Genomic DNA, 11,371 nt, shown 5'->3' with positions numbered 1-11,371 from the left:
TGGTGGGTAGGGTTTTACCCATGACAGACTGAGCTCTATCCCAAACAAGAGAAAATCTGACAATGCTGGAAATATAAGCAACACACACAAAATACTACTGAAGGAACTCAGCAGGTCAGGAAGAGAATAAACAATTGATGTTTTGAACCAACACCCTTAGTCAGGAATCAGCTGTATCAACTACATTTTGTAAGAGTTCTGTAAGAAATAAGAGCAAATCAGTTTCCCCTAGCTAAGATTGCTTATTCAATTAAAAACAATTCCATATTTTTATCAACACAAGAGATTCTGCAAATGCAGGAAATCCAGAGTAACACATTCAAAATGCTGGAGGAACTCAGCATCAAAGGAGGGGGATGAAGAGTCAGTGATTCTGTCTGAGACCCTTCAGCTGTCCTAATGAGGGATCTTGGTCCAAAATGTCCACTGTTTACCTAATTCCACAGATGCTGCCTGATGTACTGAGTTCCTCCAGCATTTTGTGTGTGCTACTCTATTTTTTAATTTTATTGTTTCTTTTTGAGAGATTTTAGATACAATGGCAGCAAAATAGTGGACAGGTTTTCATAGTATATACCAAATTACTCATACATGGCAATTCCAAACCTTTCTTTACAAATTGCTAACATTAACTTCACAAATGGAACAATTATAACCTATTATATATGAAATGTTTAAAAGCAACTAAATTGTAATAACTGATCTGTTCATGGATCAAAAATGAATTTACTCACGACTTAATCCCCTGGGAATTTGAAAGACCTCCTTTACAGTACCCTTGGAATGTAGAATGCTGAGGGATAACCTTTTAAAAGCAAAATCATGATCTTTCCCGTAGGTAGGGGAGAGACATCTTGAGCGTATAGGTTTAAAGTAAGCTTGGGGGGGCGGGGGAGGACCCGAGGGAAACTTCTACACACACCCAGTCTGTGGAATCAACGACCAGTGGAGGTGGTGGTGAGGGAAACAGTTACAATTAGGGCATTGGGGCAGATTCATGGGAAGGGAAGAATGGAATTGAACTTGATAGGCATGGACAAGTTGGGCTGAGCTCGTTTTCGCGCGGTTTGACTCTAAACGACCAGCTCACTGGTTCCCTCACTTTCCCGCAGTCCTGTATGCCTTCTTGTACTGCGGAGTTCACAGATAACTTTCTTTGAGGGAGGACCACTTTTAAGAGGAAATAACACGGCAGATGCCTTTGGGAAACACGCAGGTAAAGAAAATTCAAGCTGAAAACAATTTTCGCTTTGGGATTGTCCTCGCTTTCCCAGTCGTGCCTGTTAAAGAGTTTACGAACTTAAGCCTGAAATCCACGCGGGAGACGAGACTCAAACATGAAAACCAACATAAAAAGCCCCAGATGACTTGAATGTTCACATCCCCAATTGCCAAATTAGCCAGAAAAAAAACCCCGAATAAATCATTTTGGAAGCACAAAAATGCTGCTTTATCTGTACTTCCCACTCTGAAGCTGGAGGCTTTTCCAAAAACAGAGGATTTTCCCCTGCTTTATGTTTTTAAACCGCAGAAGTGGAAGGTTTATTTGGCGCATTCTTGGAGGAGCTAGATTACTGCAATAACATTCAGAAATAAGGTTTAAGCAAAAATGAAACTTGCTGGAACTCCAGACAGCCCGTAATAACAAGAGTGGGATATGTTCCTTATGAACAGGTTTGGATCGGTTTGGATCTGTGCCACAGTGGTTACTGCCGCTTTAAGAAAGTGCTGGCGACTCCAACCCCCTTGAAAACTGATCTTGCTTCTGTAAGTTTTTTTTTCAGGGATTTGTATTCAGTGCCCAGCGATAGATTAGCCACAACACACACATACAGCAAACCACATGGATCTCGTTAGATAGGCTGTTATTTGCATTCTGTAACGCACCTTCAAAGGATGCGCAGTGGTCAGAGGGCAGGGAGGAAAGAAGCAGAGAAAGTTAGCGCAAATTGGTGAGAGATCAAAGCAGCCCTAATTTCGCCAAGCAACGCTGCACGGTGTGGAGAAGGATTTCTGACCCTCTTCTCTACGGGATCGGACGGAGTCAGAATGAGGTGGCTCCATATCCTTGTGGTACTGACCGTCCTGAGAGAAAGTTGGGGCTGTCAGCTGCCCCACGACTGGAGACCACAAAGTGAGCCGTGCCGGGCTGAACTGGCCGAAATTATCCTCTACGCAAAGGTGTTGGCTATCTACAAGGACACGTACAGCGTGCATAACTACCTGCCGTGGCAGTATGACACAGACCTCTTCTATTCTGCAGAAGTGGAGCTACTTTGTGACCAGGCCTGGGGCAGTATGCTGGAGATGCCAGCCGGAGCCAGGTTTAACTTGACTGGGCTCGGTTACTTCCCCTGTCACTCTTATACCGTCGTGGAGAACAACACCTACTACTTCTTCGTGAGGTAGGACAATCTCCTGGGTAGAGACCGGGGTCAGTGAGAGGCAGTGTGCGTCTATGGTCATATGGGATGGCGGGGGGGGGGGGGGGGGGTGTTGGATTGCTTTACTCTGGTAAATCAACGCCTCAAAATTGGGGTTTGTTTTACCCATAGTTCTGAGACGCAATCCCCACTATTAGATTTGCAATCCCGGATACAATGTGGCATGAAATCAGTTAACAACGATCACGGTTCCCACAGATGTTGAGAATCATTTAGTTTGATTGGACGTGTACACTCGTACTTCGTTGAGCTTGGCTCTCTGATCCATTTCCCATGGGTGAAGTGTCAGCAACTTCAGGGATTCCCCAAGAAGCTATTTAAACCTCTGTCTCCACACACTCAATTACCACGAGTTTAGACTTGGGGCCTTGAGGGAAATGTAACTGAGGAGTTTGCTGCGCAAGATATACCAGGGAAAAGGATTCAGTCATCCACTATAGGTGGAAATGCTTATTTATACAGTACCGTACTATTCTGCTAACTGAACTATCGCTTGGTAAATAATTGAGTTTGCACATGGGCTGGTTCAGGGACCGAGGTGGAAGTATGCATTTATTTGGTCTTCTGATGAGGGTAGATTTGATTTCTGCCCCATGGAGGAGTCTCTTTTCAGCTCTTCTAAATATCATACAGCCAAGAAGTTGTGTTTGTCCATTTGTTAGCAATGATATCTCCCTGGATGCCAGTTAGGAAAGGACAGGAGGAGACGCCTGTCTGATGCCGGTAAAAACCTCACAATGCCAGACTGGAACGGATATGAAAAACAGGGTTTTTTTTTTGTCTAAAAGCAAATGTTTTTCTCTATCTAATTGAGTTATTCCACTGTCTCTGATGGAGAATTTTTAATCTTTATTCAGACATTGTCTGCTGAATTGCCACATTCCTGTTCAAATACAAACATATGTGACCATCTGAACAAAATATTAATTCTGGAGCTGATGTTTCAATCTGAAGTAGCTGCTTCATTCCAGAAGCACGTCTAGGTGTCAGCCTCATCACCCTGCTGTCTTACGTTGATAAACACACGAGATTCTGCAGATGCTGAAAATCCAGAACAACACACATAGAAAGCTGTAGGAACTCAGCAGGTCAGGCAGCTTCTATGGAAATGAATAAATAGTTGACGTTTTGGGCTGAGACCCTTCATCAGGATTCTAAAGGAAGGAGGAAGACACTCAAATAAAAAGGTGATTAGAGGTGAAGAAGGACTAACTGGAAGGTTTTAGGTGGGAAAGGTAAAGGGCTGGAGAAGAAGGAATCTTATGTTGATGTTTTTATCTGATGCAAATATTTCTATAACTTTATGTTTCCAAAGAGTTGAAATATGATATTCACTTAAATGCAGATGATTCTGTCCAGATTTAGAAGAAGTGGATGTCTGTCAGATAGAAATGTCCCATTCTTTATGGTACCTGTGGTTCTATGTTTCTGTTGCAGTTGTATTTGTCCAGATGAAGACATGTGCATCCATCTGATCAAAATATTACATTTGTCCAGCAGAGGTCATCTTATCTACTGCCGATGCTTCTGCCTTGGCACAGATATACACTTCAAACTGATAGAGATGCACCATTTTCATCTTTTGCTGATTTCTCTAATTCATTGCAGATGTTCCAATCCACAGATACCTCTATTTGATGCAGATGTTTCACAATGAGATAAACATTTTTTGTTAATGGAAAACAGCTATCCCTGTCCATCAGATATGATGGTGAGGTTGCAATCTGTCTTCATTTCAGGGGTTGGAGGTGCTTCTACCTCATGGAGACTTTTGAGTCCATATTTATGCCCACCAAATTAAAATGGTAGTGGTTCAAGGATGCAGATACAGATGTTTTCTGCCATCTGATAAAGATGTATGGAATCAGAATGAAAAGCCTCAGATGCTGGAAAGTATCTGTTAGGTCAGGAGAGATCTGTAGCAAGAGAAACTGAGCTACCATTTTAGGTCAATGACCTTTCATCAGAATTTCTATTGAAATCACTGTGGGTGTGACAGAATATGATTGGCAACAAAATTGGGATTATAAACATGAGAAAGTCTGCAGATGTTTGAAAATCAAACAACACATACAAAATGCTGGAGAAACTCAGAAAGTCAGGCAGCATCTATGGAAATTAATACACAGTCAACGTTTTGGGCCAAGAGTCTTCCTCAGGACTGAAAAAGAAGGGGGAAGATATCAGAATGAAAAAAGGGGAAGGAGGTTACCTAGAAGGTGGTAAGTGAAGCCATGTGGGTGGCAAAGGTAAAGTGCTGGAGAAGAAGAAATGTGATAGGAGAGGAGAGTAGACCATAGGAGAAAGGGAAGGAGGAGGGGACCCAGGGGGAAGTGATAGACCGGTGAGAACAGGTAAAAGGTGGAATAGAAGAGTTGGGGGGGGGGTAGGTTGGAGGCTACCCAGACAGAACATGAGGTGTTGCTCCTCCATCCTGATGCTGGTCTCGTCTTGGCACAAGAGGAGACCATGGACCAACAGGTCCGAGTTGGAATGGGAATGGAATTGAAAGATTTGGGCACCAGGAGGTTTTACTTTTGGTGGATGGAACGAAAGTGTTCGAAAACGCAGTCCCCAAATTTATGATAGGCATCACCAATGTAGAGGAGGCTGCATTGGGAGCACTGGACCCAATAGACAGCTCCAGCAGATTTGCAAGTGATGTGCTGCCTCACTGTAAGGACTGTTTGGGGCCCTGAATGGAGGGGAAGGAGGAGGTGACTGGGCAGGTGTAGCACTTAGGCAATTTGCAAGGGTAAGTGCTGGGAGGGACAAATGAACAGGGGAATCATGGAGGAAACGTCCTTGTGGAAAGCCGAGTGGGGGGGAGGTAAAGATAAATTTATTGGTAGAATCCTTTTAGAGATGGCGAAAGTTGCGGAAGATGATGTGGTGGATGCGGAGGCTCATGGTGTGGTAGGTAAGGAAAAGTGGGACTATGTTTCAATCAAAAATATTCCAAAATGTAATGATTACTAAAAGGTCAAATGAAGCTATTAAAAGCATTCAAATATTTTTTTGGGAAAATAATGACATGAGATGGTGCATTCCATTGGTGAATGAATTGTCTCCAGAACACAGGGGACAGCTAGAAAACTGTTAACAAGACTTTTTGTTTGGATTTTTTAAATTTAATTTTAACCATTAGGAAGAATGTTTAAAGTAGCTTTGAAGACTGTCACTAAAAATTAAACTCATTCTTGGTCTGTGAACAGAAAAGCTTTGATATTATTCAAGGACAACTATAATTACAGAATCTTAAGTGAAAATGAACAGACTTCAACGATAGTTTTTAGGTGAGAATTCCAGAATTTTCACTCAAAATTAACACTAATATATTCTGAGGTTAGGATGGTGTTGCATTTTATTTGTGGAGCTACATAGGGATTCCCATGTGGCTCTAGATGGTAGAGATGTTTGATCGGATGTGTCAAAACAGAATTAGTAAGTTGATGGACTGCATCTTGTAGATGGTCCATGCAGAAAACAAGTTGCTATAATAGTAACACACACTGTTACTATTATAGCAACTGACGAAGGGTGTCGGCCTGGAACATCAACTGTGCTTCTTCCTATGAATGCTGTCTGGCCTGCTGCGTTCCACCAGCATTTTGTGTGTGTTGCTTGAATTTCCAGCATCTGCAGATTTCCTCGTGTTTGCACTGCTATAATAGTAGAGAGAGTGAATGTTTAGAGTGGTGGGTGAGAACCCAATTAAGCTATTTTGTTCTGGATTTAATTGACTATAGGCAATGGTGTTGAAGATGTTTGAAAACAGGATGTAATACATAAACAACAGGAATTCTGCAGATGCTGGAAATTCAAGCAACACACATCAAAGTTGCTGGTGAACGCAGCAGGCCAGGCAGCATCTGTAGGAAGAGGTGCAGTCGACGTTTCAGGCCGAGACCCTTCGTCAGGACTAACTGAAGGAAGAGTGAGTAAGGGATTTGAAAGTTGGAGGGGGAGGGGGAGATCCAAAATGATAGGAGAAGACAGGAGGGGGAGGGATGGAGCCAAGAGCTGGACAGGTGATAGGCAAAAGGGATACAAGAGGATCATGGGACAGGAGGTCCGGGAAGAAAGACGGGGGGGGGGGCAACCCAGAGGATGGGCAAGGGGTATAGTCAGAGGGACAGTGGGAGAAAAAGGAGAGTGAGAGAAAGAATGTGTATAAAAATAAGTAACAGATGGGGTACGAGGGGGAGGTGGGGCATTAGCGGAAGTTAGAGAAGTCAATGTTCATGCCATCAGGTTGGAGGCTACCCAGATGGAATATAAGGTGTTGTTCCTCCAACCTGAGTGTGGCTTCATCTTTACAGTAGAGGAGGCCGTGGATAGACATGCCAGAATGAGAATGGGATGTGGAATTAAAATGTGTGGCCACTGGGAGATCCTGCTTTCTCTGGCGGACAGAGCGTAGATGTTCAGCAAAGCAGTCTCCCAGTCTGTGTCGGGTCTCGCCAATATATAAAAGGCCACATCGGGAGCACCGGACGCAGTATATCACCTCCTGTCCCATGATCCTCTCGTATCCCTTTTGCCTATCACCTGTCCAGCTCTTGGCTCCATCCCTCTCCCTCCTGTCTTCTCCTATCATTTTGGATCTGCCCCTCCCCCTCCCACTTTCAAATCCCTTACTCACTCTTCCTTCAGTTAGTCCTGACGAAGGGTCTCGGTCTGAAACATCAACTGCACCTCTTCCTACAGATGCTGCCTGGCCTGCTGCGTTCACCAGCAACTTTGATGTGTGTTGCTTGTAATACATAAACTCTTATCTGGACATGACACTTGTCTAGACAAGGAGGATAAGACTTCAAAACTGCCTGATCTGCTTCACCATGTCCATCAGACTTATGAAAAAAAGGAGGGTTCATAAGAAGCAGACCAGGCCAAGACTAAAACTTGAGTCTGCCTGTCATTGCCACCCAACAGCACGTTCAAATCACATTGAGGAAAATCTTCATTGGAATAGTATTTTTGTAACTAGTCTTTTTAAACTTATGTAAATAGTGATATTCCAGAACATTGATAGAGAGTAGGGAGAGGAGCAGATTTCAGTTCTGATAATGCTCTGAATGACATTGTTATGTGAGGAATTGAAAAAGAAACGCAGCACTGAAATCATCTGGGAACGTCTTTGCTTTGGATCACATAAAGGAAGGAAGATCATTGACAAAATAAGTGAAGGTGATTGCTTTCAGGATATTTTCTTGAGCCACTAGCAATGTTCTGGCGTTTGCTAATATAGGTCAAATGGATTTTGCATTAAATTCCCTGCATTTCAGTTCATATTAATTGCTTTAGCAGTTATTTAGCAGTTATTAGCAGTCGTAATAACTGATGACAGACTTTGAAGTACATTTGCAAGGTCTAATAAAGCAAACAAGATTATTTGGAAATTAATGCTCATACCAAGATGATTTGGCATGTAATAAAGGAAAAGTAAACATGAGCATATTTATCAAAGGATTTCAATAACAGACATAATTAACACACATCTTCCTTTACAGGTACACACAAATATCAAAATAGTTATATTACTTTAGTTTATATTTAATGTAAAAACACAGACTGAGTTATAGTGGAGCCCCATCACTGAACTGTTCCCATAATCTGCGGACTCTTCGTCTCATGTTCTCGGTATTTATTGCTTATTTACTTATTATTTTCTTTCTTTTTATATTCATACAGTTTGTTATACTTTGCATTCTGGTTGTCCACCCTGTTGGTACAGACTTTCATTGATTCTATCATGGTTATTGGATTTATTAAGTATGCCTGCAAGACAAGAAAATGAATCTCGGGGTTGTATATGTATGTTGATAATAAATTTACTTTTAACTTTGACCTTTGTCAGCATACCACCAAAGATTTCTAGCACAAAACTTGAAAGAAAATTCAGGATAAAATTCTCAAAGTAAACGAAGTGTAATAGAACATAGAACATAGAATAGTACAGCACAGTACGGGCCCTTCAGCCCACAATGTTGTGCCGACCCTCAAACCCTGCCTCCCATATAACCCCCCCACCTTAAATTCCTCCATATACCTGCCTACTAGTCTCTTAAACTTCACTAGTGTATCTGCCTCCACCACTGACTCAGGCAGTGCATTCCACGCACCAACCACTCTCTGAGTAAAAAAACCTTCCTCTAATATCCCCCTTGAACTTCCCACCCCTTACCTTAAAGCCGTGTCCTCTTGTATTGAGCAGTGGTGCCCTGGGGAAGAGGCGCTGGCTATCCACTCTATCTATTCCTCTTATTATCTTGTACACCTCTATCATGGCTCCTCTCATCCTCCTTCTCTCCAAAGAGTAAAGCCCTAGCTCCCTTAATCTCTGATCATAATGCATACTTTCTAAACCAGGCAGCATCCTGGTAAAGCTCCTTTGTACCCTTTCCAATGCTTCCACATCCTTCCTATAGTGAGGTGACCAGAACTGGACACAGTACTCCAAGTGTGGCGTAACCAGAATTTTATAGAGCTGCATCATCACATCGCGACTCTTAAACTCCATCCCTTGACTTATGAAAGCTAACACCCCATAAGCTTTCTTAACTACCCTATCCACCTGTGAGGCAACTTTCAGAGATCTGTGGACATATACCCCCAGATCCCTCTGCTCCTCCACACTACCAAGTATCCTGCCATTTACTTTGTACTCTGCCTTGGAGTTTGTCCTTCCAAAGTGTACCACTTCACACTTCTCCGGGTTGAACTCCATCTGCCACTTCTCAGCCCACTTCTGCAACCTATCAATGTCTCTCTGCAATCTTTGACAATCCTCTACACTATCTACAACACCATCAACCTTAGTGTCCTCTGCAAACTTGCCAACCTACCCTTCTACCCCCACATCCAGTTCGTTAATAAAAATCACGAAAAGTAGAGGTCCCAGAACAGATCCTTGTGGGACCTGTCACAATCCTCCAATCTGAATGTACTCCCTCCACCACGACCCTCTGCCTTCTGCAGGCAAGCCAATTCTGAATCCACCTGGCCAAACTTCCCTGGATCCCATGCCTTCTAACTTTCTGAATAAGCCTACCATGTGGAACCTTGTCAAATGCATTACTAAAATCCATATAGATCACATCCACTGCACTACCCTCATCTATATGCCTCGTATCTGTCAACACACACAAAATGCTGGGAGGAACTCAGCAGGCCAGACAGCATCTACAGAAAGGAGTAACGCTTGGCGTTTCGGCCTGAGACCCTTCTTCAAGCCTGAGTAGTCAACTGTTTACTTTTGCCTGGCCTGCTGAGTTCCTCCAGCATTTTGTGTGTGTTGCTTGGATTTCCAGCATCTGCAGACTTTCTCCTGTTTGTGAAGTGTCATATCTGTCACAAGGTTTGGTTCAGTGTGCATGGAATTGAGAACTGTCATATAAGCTGCACTCTTCCACTTTAAAGTCAGTTTTCCAGAGTTGGTATAGGTGTTGTAACCCATTCAGAAAGTACAACTCATTTCTACAAATACACCAGCTTAAGAAACCTAATGACTACGATGAGGCACCCCTCAGGCTGAAGGAGCAACCATTCATATTTCATCTAGCGAGCCTTGAACCTGATGGCATAAACAGTGATTCCCCCAACTTCCAGTAATTTTACCCCTCCCTGCTCTTCAATTCCCCTCTCTGTCCTCTGACGGGTTCTCCTTAACGGCCTATCACCTCTCCCTGGTGCCCCTTCTCCTTCCCTTTCTCACATGATTCACTCTCCTCTCCTATCAAATTCCTTTTTTGCCAGCCATTTCACTTTTCTACCCATCACCTCCCAGTTTCTTCCTTCATCTCCCCTCTTCCACCCACCTGGCTTCACCCATCACATTCCAACGTGTCCTCCTCCTTCTTATTCTGGCATCTTCCCCGTCCTTTCCATTCCCGATGGAGGGTCTTGTTCTGAAATATCAATGTTTAGTCATTTTTATAGATGCTGAGTCCCTCCAGGTCTTGTGTAGGTTGTTCCCAATCTAGGAAAGCCTTGCAATAATTTCAAAAATGAGAACTCAGAAGTAGCCTTGAAGTCTACTTTGGACCAGAGTTATCTGTAACCAGCAAACGACCTTCATTCATTAGACCTGTTTATTTTCCATCATCTTTTGCAACTGAATTACTAAGGCCACTGACCGTAAGAGCATGAGTTATAGGAGCAGGATTAGGCCATTTGGCCCATTGATTCTGCTCCATTATTTCATCATGGCTGATCCAATTATCCTCTCAGTCCCAGCCTCCTGTCTTCTCCCCATATCCCTTCATGCTCTGACCAATCTGCCTTAAATATACATAAAGTCTTGGCCTCTGCAGCTGCCCATGGCAATGAATTTCACAGAAAGATTGTAAATACCAACATATCACTGTATTCTACATCAGATATAATTACAAATAGATCAGTCAGGAACCTTTTCATGAACTAGTCAGAATTAATTAATGTCACCTTGATTGCCATTAACTCCAATACACTTACATACAGAACCTTATTAACAATAGGTAAACAATACAATTACTTGCATTTATATAAAAAAAATTATCAAGTTAAATGCAATGCATTTCTAATATATCAATGCCATGGTAGTCATGGTAATTTTACATCTGAAACTGCACATTGTTGTTATCTTAAAATGAAATAATTATTTCCATAGGCTGAAAACGTTGCTTTGTGTATATCATCATTTATATGATCTGACCACTGGGGAAAGAGGTTTAATGCCATAAATCATGTAGCGAGACCATCTAGTAACTTCTGCTATAACTATGCTGTAAATCACACAGCCAAACTGCTAGATAACACATAAGATACATTAATCAACTTAATAATTGTACTTCATTTTGTTTTAAAATACCTCCATGGATTGGTGGTGTTCTAACTTGGGCTGGGTTTAGGGCAACTGGGAAACTCAAAGTCCAGTTTGAATTAGG

The 11,371-nt window shown here is 42.5% G+C and overlaps 1 protein-coding gene across 1 annotated transcript in view; it reads left to right on the top strand.

Annotated features, from left to right (window-relative positions):
• The first annotated feature begins 1,838 nt into the window (after nucleotides 1-1,838).
• Nucleotides 1,839-11,371, top strand: part of ccdc3b (coiled-coil domain containing 3b) — a 34,018-nt gene continuing 24,485 nt past the window's right edge. The window contains exon 1 of the mRNA XM_072280160.1: nucleotides 1,839-2,405. Coding sequence (XP_072136261.1) covers nucleotides 2,050-2,405 — 356 coding nt within the window. The 5' untranslated portion in view covers nucleotides 1,839-2,049. The remainder of the gene's footprint in view (nucleotides 2,406-11,371) is intronic.

Source organism: Mobula birostris, chromosome 16, assembly GCF_030028105.1.
Source record: "Mobula birostris isolate sMobBir1 chromosome 16, sMobBir1.hap1, whole genome shotgun sequence".
NCBI lineage: Eukaryota > Metazoa > Chordata > Chondrichthyes > Myliobatiformes > Myliobatidae > Mobula > Mobula birostris.
Note: the sequence above shows the minus strand (reverse complement) of the source record. Positions and strands in the feature narration are given on the sequence as shown.